At 45.0% G+C, this 22,046-nt stretch overlaps 1 protein-coding gene across 2 annotated transcripts in view; it reads left to right on the plus strand.

Annotated features, from left to right (window-relative positions):
* Positions 1 to 22,046, plus strand: part of DYM (dymeclin) — a 678,939-nt gene that overhangs the window by 200,006 nt on the left and 456,887 nt on the right. For both annotated transcript variants that reach the window (XM_082254562.1, XM_082254563.1), the window contains exons 7-8: positions 6,150 to 6,275; positions 6,557 to 6,699. In XM_082254562.1, coding sequence (XP_082110688.1) covers positions 6,150 to 6,275; positions 6,557 to 6,699 — 269 coding nt within the window. The remainder of the gene's footprint in view (positions 1 to 6,149; positions 6,276 to 6,556; positions 6,700 to 22,046) is intronic.

Consider the following 22,046-nt stretch of genomic DNA (forward strand, 5'->3'; position numbering starts at 1 on the left):
GCATATGCCACCTAATAATAATGTTTTATACTTGGATTCTACTAGGGTGGTGTTAAGGGACATTTTCACAACGTTATTGGCCATGATCTAACATTCTTCAAACTCAAAGGTAGATCCAAGTCCCTTTCTGATTGAAACATATAGGGAAGTTTGCATGGAGTTATTAGGAGTTTGTAGAGCATGAATATGTGGCCTTTCACGGATATGGTAGCTCTGCAGATGTGCTCACCTAAGGAGGGTCTAATCGTTGTCACCTATTAAAATGAGTGACCTGAAATTTATAGCACTACTCACAATGAGAATAATATTTCCTGGAGATTCACTTAACCCCCTTCCCCCCGTCATGCCTGATAAAGTGGTCTTGTGTGGCCCCGAAACGTTGCACCTGCACTAATTGTGATGTGGTCAAACCTTTTGACTATATCTGTTGAGGCCATGGTGTGATGGTGACATATGTTCATGCCTATGTCTGATTACACACCCCAGAGGGTGTGTCCATGGCAACCTGGGCTTTCAGGACATGTTTTTGAATGATGCTGGTCTTCATTTAGCTTGGAATAGGACTGTTCGCAAAACATGGGCGTAAAGGGTCAGCACTGGTGAGAAGGTGAGTATTGCATTGAAGGTTGCTTTAAGGCAAACATTAACTGTGGTGGGGGTGGCACAGATTTTTCAGCATGTTTTTTACACATTATAACACACCCCTGGGTGTGCTCTCCTCCAGCAATGTGAGATCTGAGCTCTCTACATGCGCTCCATCCCCACCAGTGCCATGTGATTTTCCTCCTCTAATGGGTTCGCTATCTTCTTTCTTCACCCATTGGACAGGCACGCTATGCTGAAGTTACATTATCTCGGCACCCAGCACCATCAGTATAATGACTGGGCTGTACAATATACCACGTATGCATTGCGATCAGTGTGTAGACTGAAAAAATACTTTGCTAGCAGGTAAGTAGAAGTTCTTTTTGGCAGAAGAGACTTGTGATGTCTCCTCTACCAAAGGCTTTACCTGCTGGCAAATTTTACTTTTCAAAGGGTTCATTTCGGCTCTAACAATATTTTCCAGTGCTGGAATGCAATATTTTCCAATGGATGGGTAAAATACAGGTTTGCAGCTTTATCTTAGATCTGTCTGCCATGCTATAGTACATGATTCTACTTAAATGACACTCTGGTGAGACAACCTGTTTTTCTGTACAGCTGACTGTGTTGCCTTTCACCTGTATGATATGAAATGAATGCTTTGCCTGGCAGTCCTGTTTATTACAAGGATGTTTCCTTTGATTGGCAGCCGTGGAGCTCCAGATTTTTGCTGTTTCAGCATGTTGTGCGAGTCCTTGCTCTGGAAGGAGATCAAAGCGTTTCACGGTAACGTTGTGCTCTCACACAGGATACCATAAAAGCACAGAAGCCCAATTCTTCCAGAATAAATGAAAATCTCACACCCTGTGAGGTGCATGTCGTACCACGTAAACAGCCTATGAAGACATAATTGCAAGACACTGGAAAGATAGAACATGAAATTGGGATGATTTCAGGAGAATGTTTTCCTTGGAGCGTCAGCAGTCCTTCTTGGGGCCAAATACCACTTCCTCCATTCCTCCTCCTCCTCTTGCAGTTTGATTATAGCGGAGGGAATATCATCCACGCCGTGACCTGAGCTGTACAGGAAGAGAACACCTAGTGCCAGATAATAACACTAACTCAATTTCTGGACTTGGAAAAGTGATATACGGTTTCTTGTTTTCTTTTTTAGAAATTGTTGCATAAACTATGTTACTGGCTCAGTGGATGAAGCTGGTCATTTCTAGTGAATAAGGCCAAAAAAGAAAATTCTTAAAGTGAACCTGTCACTAAGTATAGGTTTTTGAATACTAAAGTGTATGTTTTGCTGTTTTGTCTCTTTAAAAATGCTGCAAGTACAGAAAAATACCTATTGGTCTCCCAGAGATCCTACGAACTCATAACTTCCTTTATTAAGTTGACAGCCCTTCCTCTGTTGCACTGAAATCTCAAGCAGCTTTAGTCAAACCCCCCCCCCCCCCCTGTGGCCTCAAAACTGCAGCCTTGGGGCCCGATGCAGCCCTTTGCTTGCCTTTTATTGCAGCCTTTGGAGCACTATTTCTCCCTCTGAAATTAACAAATGTGGCATAATTCCTCCCACTGACACCAACGTTGGGGGCGCTAGGCCTCCCACTGACGCCAACGCTGGGGGCGCTAGGCCTCCCACTGACGCCAACGCTGGGGGCGCTAGGCCTCTCACTGACACCAACGCTGGGGGCGCTAGGCCTCTCACTGACACCAACGCTGGGGGCGCTTGGCCTCCCACTGACACCAACGCTGGGGGCGCTTGGCCTCCCTCTGACACCAACGCTGGGAGCGCTAGGCCTCCCTCTGACACCAACGCTGGGGGCGCTAGGCCTCCCTCTGACACCAACGCTGGGGGCGCTAGGCCTCCCTCTGACACCAACGCTGGGGGCGCTAGGCCTCCCTCTGACACCAACGCTGGGGGCGCTAGGCCTCCCTCTGACACCAACGCTGGGGGCGCTAGGCCTCCCTCTGACACCAACGCTGGGGGCGCTAGGCCTCCCTCTGACACCAACGCTGGGGGCGCTAGGCCTCCCTCTGACACCAACGCTGGGGGCGCTAGGCCTCCCTCTGACACCAACGCTGGGGGCGCTAGGCCTCCCTCTGACACCAACGCTGGGGGCGCTAGGCCTCCCTCTGACACCAACGCTGGGGGCGCTAGGCCTCCCTCTGACACCAACGCTGGGGGCGCTAGGCCTCCCTCTGACACCAACGCTGGGGGCGCTAGGCCTCCCTCTGACACCAACGCTGGGGGCGCTAGGCCTCCCTCTGACACCAACGCTGGGGGCGCTAGGCCTCCCTCTGACACCAACGCTGGGGGCGCTAGGCCTCCCTCTGACACCAACGCTGGGGGCGCTAGGCCTCCCTCTGACACCAACGCTGGGGGCGCTAGGCCTCCCTCTGACACCAACGCTGGGGGCGCTAGGCCTCCCTCTGACACCAACGCTGGGGGCGCTAGGCCTCCCTCTGACACCAACGCTGGGGGCGCTAGGCCTCCCTCTGACACCAACGCTGGGGGCGCTAGGCCTCCCTCTGACACCAACGCTGGGGGCGCTAGGCCTCCCTCTGACACCAACGCTGGGGGCGCTAGGCCTCCCTCTGACACCAACGCTGGGGGCGCTAGGCCTCCCTCTGACACCAACGCTGGGGGCGCTAGGCCTCCCTCTGACACCAACGCTGGGGGCGCTAGGCCTCCCTCTGACACCAACGCTGGGGGCGCTAGGCCTCCCTCTGACACCAACGCTGGGGGCGCTAGGCCTCCCTCTGACACCAACGCTGGGGGCGCTAGGCCTCCCTCTGACACCAACGCTGGGGGCGCTAGGCCTCCCTCTGACACCAACGCTGGGGGCGCTAGGCCTCCCTCTGACACCAACGCTGGGGGCGCTAGGCCTCCCTCTGACACCAACGCTGGGGGCGCTAGGCCTCCCGCTGACACCAACGCTGGGGGCGCTAGGCCTCCCGCTGACACCAACGCTGGGGGCGCTAGGCCTCCCGCTGACACCAACGCTGGGGGCGCTAGGCCTCCCGCTGACACCAACGCTGGGGGCGCTAGGCCTCCCGCTGACACCAACGCTGGGGGCGCTAGGCCTCCCGCTGACACCAACGCTGGGGGCGCTAGGCCTCCCGCTGACACCAACGCTGGGGGCGCTAGGCCTCCCGCTGACACCAACGCTGGGGGCGCTAGGCCTCCCGCTGACACCAACGCTGGGGGCGCTAGGCCTCCCGCTGACACCAACGCTGGGGGCGCTAGGCCTCCCGCTGACACCAACGCTGGGGGCGCTAGGCCTCCCGCTGACACCAACGCTGGGGAGGCTAGGCCTCCCGCTGACACCAACGCTGGGGGCGCTAGGCCTCCCGCTGACACCAACGCTGGGGCACTACTCTCCCCTCTGGCCACAGTCTGGCCCCTTTAAAGTCGGCAAGATAGTAAACTGGCTCTTTTGTTTAGAAAGTTTGGAGACCCCTGATTTACCGAACGCCTTCTCTTCTCATGTCCATATTCCCTGGAAAGACTACAGGAGACCTCATCATCCATATCCCTCATGTTTTACATTCTCAGCGCTCCTTTCTCACACTAGCTGCCTGCTGTTTCTACTGCTGATTGTGAACTGTGAACTTGACTCCCAAGAGCCTACCACTATTTGTAGAAAAAAGCCTCTTGAGAGAGATAGTTTTGAGGTGTGTCTGCATCAATAGCTGAAATAGGAAGCTAGGAGCTTACTAGATTTCTTTCAGATTGTGGAAATATACTGCAAAGATGTACAATATATATATATTTATAATTTTTTTCCATTTTTGCAGGCACCACAACTTCTATCCATATACCTATAACTGAGCCCACCAGATAATCTTAACAGCCTTAAAGAGGAGCTCAAATCTCCACCCAAAAAATTATAAGTCAGCTGCTACAAATACTGTACCTGCTGACTTTTAATAAAAGGACACTTGCCTGCTCCTGGACCTCACTCAAGCTGATTCTTTAGTTGGCTTTGTGTTCAGGTTCACGCATCTTGACTAAGGGAAGTTTTCTGGGACCTGTGATGTGTCCCAGAAGGCTGTAGGGGAAGGAGCGGGGCTGAACTTTCTTTTAAATCGCTGTGCCAAAAGTCAAGGAGGGAGAGGGTGAGGGGTTAGGGTGGGTAGGAGTGCACATGGAGCATTTCCTGCTGGCGGCTTTAGAAAAAAAATCTATATAGTCTGACAGGCTGGCTGTACCCAAGTCGGTTGATGAATTGACTTGGATACAATCAGCCTGCCAAAACATGGGTCATATCTCGGCAGGTCCCCGCTGAAGCAGCCGAATTTCGATCCATGTATGGCCAGCTTTATTGGCAGAGCTCAGGCACCCGTTTCTCCTAATCATCTTTTAGCTATTGAGATTTCCTATTGGTTGCAGGGAGGGTGAGGGTTACCAGAGCTCCCATGTCAGATTTTGTAGCCTCCTTCTTGCTGTATGTGGATGAGTTTTAAGAATGGGCATGGCTGCCATTGCACACGAGCAAATTGGTATAATTAAACCTTAGCGTCATTAAACCCAGGCTATGAAAAACTTTACAGGCTATATAACCGAGTGTTAATACTTGCAAAGCCACTAAAGCATTTGTTTTGTGTAGACTGAAATAGACTTGGTTAAACCTGGCTTCAGCTGTCCCTCCCATATTCCATGTAACCACTGCAGGTTGATATTGTGCAGACTTGCTGGTGTCCTCTACTGAGCATGCTTTTTATAGTTCCCTTCTAAGCCCTTCATTTCCTCCTTTTCCTTCTCTGTGCAGCCCACATGACTATAGAGTCACACATGTAGGCTTATACACAGTGGTAATGACACTCCCCTCCTTCCTCCTCCATGTCCTATTCCATACATCAGCAGAGTAATAGAAGCCCCTCCCAAGGATCTTTCCCTGCAGCAGAAGCCAGAGAACAGGGAAAGATCATGTGACCATACAACAGTACTGCATCAATGAGGTACTTGGAGGATGACAATACAGTGGCATGATATACTGTAAATGGTTTATGTGAATGAATTATAGCAGTTAACATTTCTCTGTTTAACACTTTAACTGAATGACATTTCATTTGCTAAAGCATTGTGTATAATAAACTTTAACTCATTTTCACCTTTTTTTTCATCTCCGTACTGCTGATCCCCTGTAGCCACTTTGTGTCTGCATGCACTCAGGCCTTGGCTGAATTGCATTTCTCAGGGCCGGTTTGTTGATGGTGACAGTAGTTGACAATGCCTTATGTATTTATGTTCATATAGCAACCTGTAGTCTCCATTGTGCCCATGGTACAGGGTGACAACACAGGAGCACAACAGGGGCGCAGAGTGTTGTCATCCTATTACAGGAAGGGCCTTAGCAAAGCAATTAAAGATGCACATTAAAAAAGATATTGAAAAATACCTTAACATGTTAATGTTTAGATAAGATTTTGGTGATTGCGTTGACATATATTGGTGTTCACTGTTTAACCAGTTATAGTTTTTCATCGCTTTGGCTCTTTTAATTATAGTTTGTTCTTCCTGAAGGTGACCCTTTCCCTGTTTTTTGTTTTAGTGACATCACATACAATGTCCTGCTGGAAGCTGTGACTGTCCTCATCGTGTTTTTGTCCTATCAGCTTTTCCACAAGGAAATCATCCATGAGAGCATCATCCACAAATACCTGATGCATGGCCGCTGGTACGTTACCCACTTACCTAATCACATTGCTATTGGATCTAATCAATAAACTGTTCTGAAGGAAGAGGTGCTCTTTTTCCCATAGCAGCCAGTTCGTTTTTCAGTACTAGGTCTGTGGTGTGCCGGAGCATAGTGTTTTAGTAACCCTTTGTAATATTTTAAGTTATTTATAAAACTATCATTATACTGATAGAAAGAGGATTTAAAAAAAATGACTACAAACCATTATAGTCTCCCTTGAATATTATATTGAATATATATATTCTGTTTCCTTCTTGCAGTCTTCCTTACACTAGCCGAGTGGTGAAAACATTACTGTATAATTTTATCCGCCAAGAAAAAAGCCCGCCTCCGGGGTCTCACATGTTCCAGCAGGAGGCAGACGGCGGGGGTCTTCTCTATGGCCTGGCATCTGGTGTGGCAAGTGAGTAACAAAGAATTATACACACAGTAAAAAATGACAGATGAAATCGGCAGATGTTTTTTTTTTTTTTTAAATCTTAAAAGAGAAGTATAGGTTTCTTGATAATAAAAAAATTATTATCCACACGTAGGTGAATAAAGCATCAGTCTGATGCTGCTTTTAAGACTGAGACCTGAGTGAGCAAAGACCGCTAATTGCTCAGTTCTCAGTCCTCAGTGAGCAGAGAGCCGATAACTGTCAGTCACTTAAAAAAGAATAGCGCACACATGCAAAAGAAATGACTATCAAATATGGAGACAATCCATAAATAAAAATATGGATTTAGTCCCACCATATGGTCATATCGTGCTCAAGCCCACCACTGCGTCAAAGTACCCCATTATCAGTGGGTCCTACACTATCCATAAAAAAGGGGTGAATCCAGCCTCTCTAACCCTTGGAGACAACACTCCTTGCTGGGAGAGATGTGCTAATGCACTACAAGAGACTACTCCTATATCTACTTGATAGTGGACACTGATAGAGTACAGGTGTGTGTGGGGTGGGGTGCTCAACCTCAGAAGTCTGGTCAGACCGAATACATAATAAACAAGCAAAAGATTGGGGGAGCAAACCCTGAACATGTATATCTAAAGCCGGTGCAACTATCAGTCACTGGTCCTCTGCTCTGTCGTAACACCCCCGCCCCCACGCTCGGCTGTGAACAGAGCGGTTATGGCTGGCTCAGTCTCCCAGAGGGTTGCTGAAAGGATGAGCCAGCTGCTGGTCCAGGCATCTGGATGGATCCCAATTTTAAAATCGGGATCTTTCCAGAGCCTGGACAGCCTGAGTGATGTTGGCACTGCACTCCTGTGATCCATAGGAGAAGTAGGGCCAAAAAATCTTTGGCCCTCTCCTTTAGGCCTACCGGATGGGAATATAGGGCAGTTCCAGTCAGCTATATAAACCCTTTTAAAGCATTTATAACTAGCTAGTAGTAGCTAGTCACACTCAGCTGGACTTGGTCTGTAATGTGTTTCCTTACTCTTTTGAGTAGCTTTCTCAGTTCTAATGAGTGTTGTTTGGGATGGAGGGGTGGTACGTGCCTGAGTTCCAAGCTAACAAATAGTTGATATTTGCATATTGGGTGTGCTTCAAGTCTGCTGTCTACCAGATATTCTGTTGTCAGGAGTATGACATTTTATGGTTCCTGCTGTGGCTTACTAGTGTGTACACTACTAGTAGGGTACATAAGGATGGATAGAAAAGCTTGGACAACTCTCTATTTTCTCTCTTCACGTTAGTGACAGTAATGAAGGAGGGGATCATGATCTGACAGGTGACTAATGGCTGAACCTCCATACCTAGTATAAATGTAGAGAAAAAGCAAAAGTTGTGGGACTTTAAATGAGGTCAGTCATTAATAAATATTAGAGGTAATATAGGATGTCACAAAAAATAATAAATAATTTATTACATATTCCATGAAGGGTACAGTATTAAAATTGTAAATAAAAATATCCATATATCCAAAAAAATGAACATGAAGTGTATTCATAAAAATATATTTCCATAATAATCAATCAATGAATACATAAATCCGTCAATACATTATATCAATAAACAACATGTAAATCAATCTTCGAATAGTCTATCTTCATATCTTATAGGCTCTACGCATTTCGTGGTTCAACGTCCACTCATCAGGAGCTAATTTGAAATTCTGGGTCTGTAAATGTAAATGTAAATTACATTTACAGACCCAGAATTTCAAATTCGCTCCTGATGAGTGGACGTTGAACCACGAAATGCGTAGAGCCTAGAAGATATGAAGATAGACTATTCGAAGATTGGTTTACATGTTGTTTATTGATATAATGTATTGACAGATTTATGTATTCATTGATTATTATGGAAATATATTTTTATGAATGAATGCACTTCATGTTCATTTTTTGGATATATGGATATTTTTATTTACAATTTTAATACTGTACCCTTCATGCAATAGGTAATAAATGATTTTATTTATTTTTTGTGACATCCTATATTACCTCTAATATTTATTAATGACTGACCTCATTTAAAGTCCCACAACTTTTGCTTTTTCTCTTACTTTAGTGGCAGTAATGCTCCTTTGCTAGCCTGTGAGCGAGAAAAGATATTAACAAACTTTGCAATCAGTTTGGGTTACATAGTTTGATCTTTAGAGTATTCATCTTTTTCATGGAGCACAGCATGACTGCATGCAGGTGCCTTTTGTGTGTGCTTAAAGTAGAACTAAAGGCAAAACCTTTTTACATTTTGGATAGAGTAATGGAGAGTTATAAACTCTGTCAGGTTTATTTTTGCCATCTGGGGAGTTTTCCTTCACATTCTATCCCATATCCAGAACAGGAAGTGAGGGAATCCCTGGTTGTCACCAGAACTAGATGTCCTCACTGTTTGTTTTGGAAACAACCCAAAATTTGGGATTTCCTTTTACTTTCAGTAATAATGGTAAAAAGGCAAATAGAGAGTTGATCTCTGTATCATGTACCTGATGAAGACTGGAATGTTTTGGAGGCTTCTCTTACACCACCAGCCAAAGGTGGAGACAGTGTGTGAGGGCATAGAGTGGCACAAGTGCTGGGGTAGCTGGCTGGTGTATGCTTTAGGTGGGTAGATATGGAAGTTGCAGTCGTCCTGACAGAATGCTGAAGCAGCTTGGCACCAGAGCAAGAGATGGTAGCAGGGCTGGGGATACATGCGACAGTCAGGGACAGCTGGGCAGCAAGGGATTTAATCGACAAGCAGAGAAAGTCCAGGAAGCAGACCAAGGTCAGTAACAGCCGGTAATATTTGTACAGAAGCAGCAGGCAGAGACAAGTCTAGTAAGCAGACTAACCAGATGAGCAAATGCAGTGGAGCGGGTCTCTGGACTCACAGAACAAGCTGGAGACCATTCAGCACTTTCTCAAAGTGACACATCCATTTAGCCCTTTCGCTGCCAGGTCTGTATGGCGTATGGATCTACAGCACTACTTCCAGCTTGCCTGGTCCTTTTGCCATACAGGCCTGAGATTCCTGCTCATGGTCACGGCAGATCAGAGCTATGCAACTAAAATGTAACCCCCCCCCCCCCCTTCCCCCAATGTGTCGTATAGTAAACAGTGTTTACTATACTTCAGTCTTGTGAATGAATAGGAGTCTCTGCACAGACTCCTATTCATGTATGTACAGTACAGCTCAGGCTGCAGAGAAAGGGAGTTCCTTCATTCCCTTTCTCGGTCTCAAATGGGAGACATCGGGGATCTGTTTAGGCCTCTGAAATCTCGCAAAGCCCCCTTCCCCCAAAAAAAGTACAAAATATGAAAAAAGTAAATTTTAAAATAAAATAAAAAAATACTAAGGCCTTGTTCACACAGAGAATACTACAATGTACACCTCTGCAAGGCTGTGTTTACCTGTACAGGGATGCACAGGTGTTCTGTGCATCCTGGTGCTGGCAATCCCATTGATGTCGTTCAGGATGTAGCAACTGCACGAACAGTGTGGTTGCTCCCAAATTAACCTCTATGTGGGTCTGGGTGCATGTTCCTGAGCTCACACTGTCTGCATTTGGAGTCATGCACACACACCTACACAGATGTCAGATTGGAAGCAGCGGCTGTGCCTGTGCAGCTTCTGCATTCCAATTTACATGACTTGGACTGCCTGCATGGAGATGCTCGGAACACCTGGGCATCTCCATGTGGGTATACATGACCCTTCATGGGCATACACTTTAGTACGTTACCCCCCCCCCCCCCCCATGAGAATGGGTCTTTTAAAAACTGAAAGCTGTAAAGGAAAAATGATGAGCTCAGATTTTTAGAGTAAATTGTGTTTATTAACCATTTAACAAAAAGGCGCAATTGAAAATGTACATATATTTGACCTTTTGTAAAATAAAATTTACAACTATATTTACTAACTCAGTACAGCCTTCACTTTTATATACAGTCAGGTCCATAAATATTGGGACATTGACACAATTCTAATCTTTTTGGCTCTATACACCACCACAATGGATTTGACATTAAACAAATACGATGTGCTTTAACTGCAGACTTTCAGCTTTAATTTGAGGGTATTTACATCCAAATCAGGTGAATGGTGTAGGAATTGGAACAGTTTGTATAAGTGCCTCCCACTTTTTAAGGGACCAAAAGTAATATGACAATTGACTGCTCAGCTGTTCCATGGCCCAGGTGTGTGTTATTCCCTCAACATCCCATTTACAAGGAGCAGATAAAAGGTCCAGAGTTCATTTCAAGTGTGCTATTTGCATTTGGAATCTGTTGCTGTCAACTCTCAATATGAGATCCAAAGAGCTGTCACGATCAGTGAAGCAAGCCATTATTAGGCTGAAAAAACAAAACAAACCCATCAGAGAGATAGCAAAAACATTAGGTGTGGCCAAATGAACTGTTTGGAACATCCTTAAAAAGAAAGAATGCACCGGTGAGCTCAGCAATACCAAAAGGCCCGGAAGACCACCGAAAACAACTGTGGTGGATGACCGAATAATTCTTTCCCTGGTGAAGAAAACACCATTCACAACAGTTGGCCAGATCAAGAACACTCTCCAGGAGGTAGGTGTATGTTGTCAAAGTCAACAATCAAGAGAAGACTTCACCAGAGTGAATACAGAGGGTTCACCACAAGATGTAAACCATTGGTGAGCCTCAAAAACAGGGAGGCCAGATTAGAGTTTGCCAAACATCTAAAAAAAGCCTTCACAGTTCTGGAACAACATCCTATGGACAGATGAGACCAAGATCAACTCGTACCAAATTGATGGGAAGAGAAGAGTATGGAGAAGGAAAGGAACTGCTCAGTGAAGCATGGTGGTGGTAGTGTCATGGCGTCGGCATGTATGGCTGCCAATGGAACTGGTTCTTTTGTATTTATTGATGATGTGACTGCTGACAAAAGCAGCAGGATGAATTCTGAAGTGTTTGGGGCATTATTATCTGCTAACATTCAGCCAAATGCTTCAGAACTCATTCACTTCACAGTGCAGATAGACAATGACCTGAAGCATACTGCGAAAGCAACCAAGGAGTTTTTTAAGGGAAAGAAGTGGAATGTTATGCAATGGCCAAGTCAATCACCTGACCTGAATCAGATTGAGCATGCATTTCACTTGCTGAAGGCAAAACTGAAGGGAAAATGCCCCAAGAACAAGCAGGAACTGAAGACAGTTGCAGTAGAGGCCTGGCAGAGCATCACCAGGGATGAAACCCAGCGTCTGGTGATGTCTATGTGTTCCAGACTTCAGGCTGTAATTGACTGCAAAGGATTTGCAACCAAGTATTAAAAAGTGAAAGTTTGATTTATGATTGTTAATCTGTCTCATTACTTTTGGTCCCTTAAAAAGTGGGAGGCACATATATAAACTGGTGTAATTCCTACACCATCCCCCTGATTCGGATGTAAATGCCCTCAAATTAAAGCTGAAAGTCTGCAGTTAAAGCACATCTTGTTTGTTTCTTTTCAAATCCATTGTGGTGGTGTATAGAGCAAAAAAGATTAGAATTGTGTCGATGTCCCAATATTTATGGACCTGACTGTATGTTTGTAGTAGAAATTTAGCAGGAATTTCGTGTCTTTTGCCGTGTATGTATCCACTAAAGTGATTTTAGTGTATTTTTAGTGAAAATAGCGATCTGATTAACAATTTGCACAACTTTTGCAGGACCCTAAAAAATCAGTAGCACTTTTTTTTTTTTTTTTTTAATTCTATAGGTCCTGTGCTTTCAGAAAATATGTGGTTTGGGGATCTTTTACAAACTCTGAAACCTGGAAGTGAAATATGATAACCTCTGATTTTTTAGAGTAAATTGCTTTTATTTACGGTTTTGTGTCCCTTTGATTTTTCACCATTTCATAAAAAGGCACAATTTTAAATCTACAAATATTTATTTATTAACTCAATACAGTTTTAACTTTTATTCTTAGTAGGAATTTGGCATGAATTTTGTACATTTTGCCATGTATGTATCCACTAATAATGATTTTAGTGTGTTTTTAGCGAAAATGTTGTTTTGATAAACATTTGTGCAAATATCATAGGACCTAAAAAAATCCAGTAGCACTTTAATTTTATTTTACTGGTGCTATGATTTCAGAAAAATGTATGGTTTAGGGGTCTTTCATAAATTCTGAAAGCTGTAAGGGAATAAAAAAAGCAATGCACATCTTGTATTGCCCTTTCGCCCAGGAGAATGAGCAGCAGTGCAGTGTGCATGAGCATACTGGTTTTCTGCTCCTGAGAATCCAGTTTACTTTACACTCCCTAACGGGCACAGACCTAAAAACATAAAAGGTGTTCCAAGTCCTCTCCACTCCATCCAACAGCAAAAAAAAAAAGAAAAAAAAAGTGCTTTCCCTCTAGTTATACACAGCAAATCGAGATTGCACCAGCTAGCTACAACTAGAGAGATTTTTGCTGTTTTTGTACAATGAAAACATGAACTGGATGTCTAGTTAGCGACGATGTTACATGTCATCTGATGCCTTGATCGGATCAGAAGATTGAAGCACTACACCAAAAAATTAAATTTCAGAAAAAAATATTTTTTGCTAAACCTGTAATACACTTGATATCCAACGTGTTTCAGGGACCTCACTTTACCCCTTTCATCAGGGCTTAAGCTCTGACTGTGGATAAGTTAAATGGTCTACACCAGGGCAAATCTTTTATCCCCCTGTATTGGACAGTGTTCACCACGGATGCCAGTCTGTCCAGGTAGGGTGGTGTCCTGGATCAGCAATCCGCTCAGGGAGTTTGGACACTGGAAGAGTCCAGACTCCTGATCAATGTCCTGGAATTCAGAGTGATCAGGTTGTGCCTGAATCACTGGATGAATCGTCTTCAGGGGTGTCCGGTGCAAATCCAATCTGACAATGCCACTGTCATGGCTTATGTCAATCAACAGGGTGGAACAAGTAGTGTATTGGCAGCTCTGGAGGTTGCCAGCATTCTTCCGTGGGCAGAACGTTTTTTGTTCTGGCCCTCTCCGCCGTACACATTCCAAGGGTGGAAAATTGGCAGGCGGATTATCTCAGTCGGCATGCGTTGGACCAAGGGGAGTGGTTCCTTCATCCGGAGTTGTTTCATCAGCTGTGTCTCCAGTGGGGCACCCCTGAGGTGGATCTATTGGCATCTCGGCTCAAAAGGAAGGTGCACAGGTTTTTGCCGCGGTCATGGTATTCACTAGCAGATGCCACAGACTCGCTGGTGGCCCTCTGGGGCCAGTATTGTCTGTTTTACGCTTTCCCTCCTCTCAAGCTTCTGCCGAGACTCTTGCGCAGGACCGAGGCAGAAGGAATTCTGGTCATTCAGGTGGCCCCGGATTGGCCTCGCCGGTCTTGGTACGCTGACCTGGTGCAACTGCTCGCCGACGCCCCTTGGAGACTACCACTCAGGGCCAATCTTCCATCCTGCTTTACAGTCACTGGCTTTGACGGCTTGGCTGTTGAAATCCAGGTGCTGAACGATAGAGGTTTGTCTGGGTTGGTGATTCCCACACTACTGAAGGCAAGGAAGTCTACTTCTAGGAAGGTGTGCCATTGTACGTGGAAAGCGTGCATTTCGTTGTGTGAGTTGCTTTGTGCTCACCCTCGCTCTTTAACGGTGGCTCGGGTCTTGACCTTCCTTCCACTTTTATTCAGGGGTTCGACATTTGACTCCACTGGTGCGGTCCCCACTACCGCCTTGGGATCTCAACTTGGTGTTTTCAGCTTTACAGAAGACTCCCTTTGAAAATATTCGGGAGATTCCCCTGTTAATGCTGTCCCAGAAGGTGGCCTTTTTGGTGGCTATCACCTCTGCGCGCAGGGTGTGGGAATTGGCGGCGTTGTCTTGTTGTTCCCCTTATTTGGTGGTCCACAAAGATAAGGTGGTTCTTCGCCCTTGCCCATCGTTACTTCCAAAGGTGGTCTCTAATTTCCATCTGAATGAGGACACTGTGTTTCCTTCTCTGTATCCCAGGCCAAAACATCCTAAGGAAATTGCGTTGTGTTTTCCTTGGATGTGGTTCAGGCTATTCGGGTGTACCTGGCAGCTACGGAGTCTTTTAGGAAGTCAGACTCACGATTTGTGCTTATATATGGGCCTCGAAAAGGACTATCCGCTTCTTCTGCGACAATTTTTGATGGATCAGGCAGACGGTGATTCAGACCTATTCAATTAAGGGTCAGGTCCCTCCTTTCCCTATAAAGGTGCATTCAGCATGGGCGCTCAGTGCTTCCTGGGCCTTTGGTCATCAGGCACGCAGGTGTGCAAGGTGGCTACTTGGTCGTCAGTGCACACTTTCACAAATTTCTTTTTAAATGGATGCCTCTTTTGGCTGCTTTTTAGGGGGCTTCTTCGCTCTTTGGCGATGTAATGTTTTTCAGGTGGGCTCCTGTTACCTGGTTGGCTATGGTTTAGCCTTGGAAATTTTTTTCTTGCTGTTCCCACCCTGTTTGACACTGCTTTGGGACGTCCCAATGGTCAAGAAATTCAGAAGTGATGTCCGTTAGTGAACAAAAGAGAAAATGGAATTTTTGACTTACCGTAAAATCCATTTCTCTGATGTTCATTGAAATCCATTTCTCTGATGTTCATTGATGAACACAGCACCCACCCCTCTATAGAGTTGTATTACTTCTGACACTGCTTGTAACAAAATGGAGTACCTAATGGAGGGGGGGGGGGGGGAGTATACCTCATGGGACTGCCCGTAGTGTCCTACTCCTGTAGGGGGCAGTATAACCCAATAGTAAAGAATATCAGGAGCTGTGTCCATCAATGAACATCAGAGAAATGGATTTTACGGTAAGTCAAAAATCCAATTTTTTCCCTTCATTTTTGTTATAAAATTTTGCAAATAAGTAACTTCTTCGCTGATGGGCGCTGTTGCAGGCTGCGCTGATGGGCGCTGTTGCAGGCTGCGCTGATGGGCGCTGTTGCAGGCTGCGCTGATGGGCGCTGTTGCAGGCTGCGCTGATGGACAATGAAGAAGCAACACTGATAAGGCTGCACCTGATAGGCGGCACCAATCATCGGGGCCCTGATTATCAGTGTAAATGTCCCCTTTCACAGGACAACCAGAATTAGTTTACATGTGATTAGCTGTGATTAGACACAGCTGATCACATGGTAAAGGGCTGCTTTGATCTGTGATCAGCTTTGTCTGAAGGGCACTGTGATTAGATCATGCCCGATGCGCGCCATCTTTCGGCTTTACAAAAGCCCAGGCGAAACAACGCATTTTCTAGTCACCATGGTGACTTAACGCCTTAGAATGGTCGAGCCCTGATATTGGGTATCGGTCCTCTGCAATAGCTAGTATGTGTTGCAATGAGTCCACTATGATTTCAGGTTTATTATTGCAGAAAATCCTGGTTCAGTTTTTTTTTTTTTTTCTTCCCTTTTCGTATATCCATCTCCAAACTCTTATAATTTGGTTATTCTACACCCATGGTGGCATAAGGGGCTGTAGCTTCTGTGTGGATGTTGTGGAGTAAATTTAACTGCAATGCCAACATAGCCAGCGTATTTCCGTTGACTTGTTTTTTTTTTTTTGTTTGAAAGGCTTGCTGGCGCTGTCTCCAGAGACTCGACACAAAAGCAGTGTGTTTGGGAAGTATTATTGTAGAATCCCTTATGTGCCAGAGAGACATTGTATGAGTTTACAGAACACACTTTGTTGCAGAGCGGATAAATCCTTGCATATGCTTTCCCACTGCTTCAATCTTTCCGTGAAAAGTCCACTAAAGTAGAACTCTGTTGAGGTAACATCAAGTTCTAAATGCACTATAGTTTGCACCAGTGTGTTTCAGTTCCCATTTGCATCGGTTTTCTTCTGTGTCTGCTAGATTTTCCCTAAAAAATGTCTTCTACGTTTTTTTTTGTTTTGTTTTTGGTGTCTATACCATATGACCGTGTTTCTCATGTTTTATCAATTCTATTAACATTAAAACATGCCTTTTAAATGTCCGTGCATTTTTGGATACTTGACAGTTTACTGGAGCAAGGGCTAAATTTTTTTTTTGTACACTAATGCATTCTCTGCATTAAGGAAAAATAAAACCCCACTGCTTATACAGGCAGACAGTGATTGGGCGGGGGTGTGCGCCAGAGGCAGGCCATGATTGGGAGGGGGTGTATAAAAGAGGCAGGCTGTGATTGGGAGGGTGTGTGTACAAGAGGCAGGCTGTGATTGGGATAGGGTGTGTCCCAGAGGCAGGCTGTGATTGGGAGGGGGTGTGTGCCAGAAGCAGGTTGTGATTGGGAGGGGGTGTGTGCCAGAGGCAGGCTGTGATTGGGAGGGGGTGTGTGCCAGAGGCAGGCTGTGATTGGGAGGGGGGTGTGTGCCAGAGGCAGGCTGTGATTGGGAGGGGGGTGTGTGCCAGAGGCAGGCTGTGATTGGGAGGGGGGTGTGTGCCAGAGGCAGGCTGTGATTGGGAGGGGGGTGTGTGCCAGAGGCAGGCTGTGATTGGGAGGGGGGTGTGTGCCAGAGGCAGGCTGTGATGGGAGTGGGTGTGTGCCAGAGGCAGGCTGTGATTGGTGGGGGTGGGGGGGTGCCAGAGGCAGGCTGTGATTGGGAGGGGGTGTGTGCCAGGGGCAGGCTCTCATTGGGAGGGGGATGTGGTTGCGGAACTAACTACCTAATACACGCATGCTGTGTGTCTGCACAGTGCCCTGTACCCTTGAATGTACGGCCAAGGGATGAAAAGTGACCATGCTAACACAGATCAAATTCACTACTTTGTGTGGTCAATTTAGAACAAGGTATAACAGTGACTGGCAAGATTACCCCGAAACTTCATGTGGAAGACAAACATGAAAATTGTAGAGACTATGAGTTGTGTGTGTATATATATATATATATATATATATATATATATATAATTTATTTTTTTTTTTTAAATAAATACCGTATTTAGGATAACATACACTTTAATAAATAATTAATGTAAGTGTATTTTTAAAAGCAAATTTTGTAAGTACCTGAACTTGATCTGGTATCAACCTCCTTGGAGTCCTTGTACAGTAGAGCTCAGACTGGGGGAGGTGACGGGTAGAACTAGGAGGCAATCTGTTGTGCTGCATGTGCTAACAAGAAACATGCTGATAGAATGGGATAGAGCAGAATGACTGAGAATTGAAGTCTATCAGTCTGCTGATTCTCTTTCTCAGTCGAATCACAGATGAGAAGGACAAGACCTAGTAGTATTAAATAACACGGCAGAGAAAATTCAGATCTCCAGCCTTTGCTGTTTGACAGAGCTGTATATATCTCAAAACTGGATGGACAGTAAATAGAAATATTTTGGCAGGTAAAGCCTCTCCCACCTATGCATTTGATCTTTGTATTTCCCTTTTTTGCCCGGAGCCCATATGAAATATGCTCTTTTTCATTTTTTTCAGTATCTTAGGTCTATATATGTCGTCATAGAAAGTGTTGTAATGATAAATTAAATAATACACCTCAGGAAGTACCCCCATGGTTAAAAGAAGATAGACTTAGAACTTAACTAGAGAAACTTAGTAAATACATTTTTCACCGGGACCGGATGGCTTGCACCCGAGGGTTCTTAACCACTTTACCACTAGAGCATTTTGCTGTCTTACGTCTGGGCCACTTTTTGCGATTCGGCGCTGTGCGACTTTAACTGACAATTGCGCGGTCGTGCGACGCCGTACCCAAACGAAATTGACGTCCTTTTTTTCCCACAAACAGAGCTTTCTTTTGGTGGTATTTGATCACCTGTGCGATTTTTACTTTTTGCGCTATAAACAAAAAAAAAAAAACGTTTATTTTGAAAAAATAACAATATTTTTAACATTTTTTTATATGAAATTCCCCCCAAAAAAGATGTAAAAAACAATTTTTTAAAAAATTTTTGGCCAATTTGTTTTCTGCTACCCATGTTTGGTAAAAAAAATCACAATAAGCGTATTTTGATTGGTTTGCGCAAAAGTTATTGCGTTTACTAACAAAGGGAAAGATTTATGTCATTTTTTGTGTTATTTTTCTAACGAGTAATGGCGGCGATCTGCGATTTTTTTTTTTTTTGCGGGACTGCGACATTGCGGCAGACAGATCGGACCCTTGACTGACATTTTTGACACTTTTGGGGGTACCAGTGACATTACTGCAGTAATCAGTGCTATACATATGCACTGTTACTGTAAAAATGACACTGGCAGGGAAGGGGTTAATTTTATTGGAGAGGGAGGGGTTAATGTATGCCTGGTGCTTACTGACGTGTGGAGGGGGAGGTGACTATGTGAGACAGGGACAGATCGGATGTCCAGCTATGCTGAACACTCCGATCTGTCACTCCCTGTCACTGAGGAGATCCGCCCGCTTGTGTTTACACAGGCGGGCGGATCTCCACACTAGATCCCCGACGATCGGGGCAGAGCAGCGGCGATCGCCGCTGCTCCTCCCCTGGCCCGACTCCCGCTGTGAATGAAAACAGTGGGAGTGCGCCTCCGGCGGCACGCGAGCGCCGCCTACAGGGGAGGAGTCTGGCGACTTAGGTCTACGTCGTCAGGCGGGATCGTGCCACTTTGCAGTACTATTCCAGTACTCAGTGGTAAAGTGGTTAAAGAACTCAGCCAGGTGATAGCCAGACCATTATTCTTGATCTTTACGGATAGTCTACAGACGGAAATGGTGATTGGAAAAAAGCCAACGTGGTACCAATATTTGAAAAAAAGGGCCGCGATATATCCCGGGTAACTATAGACCTGTCAGCCTAACATCAGTAGTCTGCAAGATTTTGGAGGGGATGTTAAGGGACTATAGTAGTTGAGGTTGAATAAAGACAATAGTCCATCCAGTTCAACCTGTGTAGGTGTGTGTGGCCGTAATCATCTCTCATACCCCTTAATGTTCTGATCCTTGAGATGTACGTCCAAGAGTCTTTTGAAAGTAGCCATACTTCCCGCAGAAACTACCTCTTGTGGTAGAGAATTCCACAATCTTGTAGCCCTAACAGTAAAAAAAATCCTGCGTTGCCTGAGGTCAAAACGCTTCTCCTCTAATCGCATTGTATGCCCTCGAGTTCTCATGCAATCCTTGCGACTGAATAGCTTTTTTTTCTCTGCTGAGATCACCATTGAGGTATTTATAAATTGCTATCATGTCCCCTCTCAGGTGTCTCTTCTCCAGGGAGAATAAATTAAGCGATTTGTAAGCGCTCTTCATAATTAAGGTCCTCCAATCCCCTAATGAGTTTAGTTGCCCTTCTCTGGACTATCTCCAGCTCCAACACATCCCTCCTGAGGACTGGCGACCAGAACTGGACAGAATACTCCAGATGCGGTCGGACCAGAGTTTTATTAAGTGGTAGGATTATAGTTTTATCTCTGCAATACATCCCTTTCTTTATGCATGCTAATATTCTGCCGGCTTTGGCAGCTGCTGCTTGACATTGAATGCTATTGCTTAGTCTATCCCAGCCTTTTTCAATCAGTGTGTCCAGGCACACTGGGGTGCCTTGAGGTTTCTTCAGGGGTGCCTTGGCAAAATGATTAAAAATTGCCCAGAAATTGTATACAAGCCAGTGTGTGTATAAAGCCTGCCTTTTAGTTACACAAAGCCACAGGTTTTTATTGTGCACCATTACAACTTTCTTACTGTTTGACCCTCCCCTGCCCCTCGCTATCAGTGTTGGGGTCACATTAGCTGAGTGAAGGAGAAAAAATAAGGAAGAAGAGAAACATTGTTATACTAGTCAGTACCAGTTTGCAAAAGTGGATTTGTTTCAGAAGATTAACTCATCTCTAAGTTTGGGTGTCCTACTTGTATGGCTGGTATTGCATTATGTAAAACTATTGGAAAAGTTTATAAATTTTAGAATAGGGTGCCTCGAGACTGTCCATAATTTTTAAAGGGTGCCTCGAGATTGTTCAGAATTTTTAAAGGGTGCCTCAAGATTGTCCATAATTTTTAAAGGGTGTCTTGACTGACAAAAGGTTGATAAACACTGGTCTATCCTCTACCAAGACTCCCAGATCTTTCACCTTTCTTGACTCACCCAAAGTTTCCCCCACTAAAGTATACTGTATTGTGCTTTTATGTTTTTAGTCTCTAAGTGCAAAACCTTACACTTCTCCACACTAAACCTCATTTGCCATGTCATTGCCAAATCTGTTATTTTGCTCAGGCTTTAGTAATGAAAACGGGAACCCCTGGGTGAATCGAAGAGAGAAAAGGACCTGGAGGTACTGGTGGACAACAGGCTTGGCAGTGGCATGCAATTCCAAGCCGCTGCAAGCAAAGCCAATAGAATACTGGGATGTATAAAAAAGGGGATTCATTCCAGAAATAAAGAGATTATTCTCCCACTCTACAAGACTCTGGTCCGGCCACATCTCTAGTATTCCGTCCAGTTCTGGGCACCAGTCCTCAGGAAGGATGTGCTGAAACTGGAGAGAGTCCAGAGAAGGGCAACAAAAATAATGAGGGGGAATGGAGGACATCCGCTATGAGGAAAGACTACAAGCACTGAACTTATTCTCTCTGGAGAAGAGACGCTTGAGAGGGGATATGATATCAATGTACAAATATTGTACTGGCGACCCTAGCATAAGGAACGAACTTTTCAGAGAAAGTGAATACAGTAATACACGTGGCCACTCACTAAAACTAGAGGAAAAACGGTTTAACCTTAAAATACGTCAGGGGTTCTTTACTGTCAGAGCAGTAAGGATGTTGAATTCTCTTCCACAAGCAGTGGTATCAGCAGGGAGCATCATAGTTTCAAAAAATTATTAGACAGTCACCTTTAAAGACCACAACATACAGGGGTATACAATGTACGGTTAACAGCAAACACACACACACATCATAGGTTGAACTGGATGGACTAATGTCTTTTTTCAACCTCCCTAACTATGTAACTATGTTGTAATTATATTTTCGGTACAGCTCGCTGTTCTGACGAGCATGTGATGGGTGGTTAGTATGGGCGAATGGGGAGGGATATACGGTGGAGGTCTTTTATCCATGAAAGGTGGTGATGAGGGGTAGGGAGTGTATTTGATCGGGATACACCTCTCACCTGAGTGAGACACCATTAGACAGATGCTATCGCAGAAACCGAACACCCTGTGTCATGTCTCCAGGAGACTCCCTGTCTGCATTTAACATTACTGCTGTACAGTTTGTTTGGCAGAACATGTTACAAGTATGTTTTTTTATTATTATTTTACGCAAACTCTTGTACTGATATACAGTATATGTATGGTTACCATTTCTGACCATCTCTTGAAAATAGGGATTCTTGACAGTCCCCTTGGTTCAGTTGTTTGGTACTTCTGTATTGCCCATAAATGG

The sequence above is a fragment of the Pelophylax lessonae genome (assembly GCF_965119305.1).
Source record: "Pelophylax lessonae genome assembly, chromosome: 1".
NCBI lineage: Eukaryota > Metazoa > Chordata > Amphibia > Anura > Ranidae > Pelophylax > Pelophylax lessonae.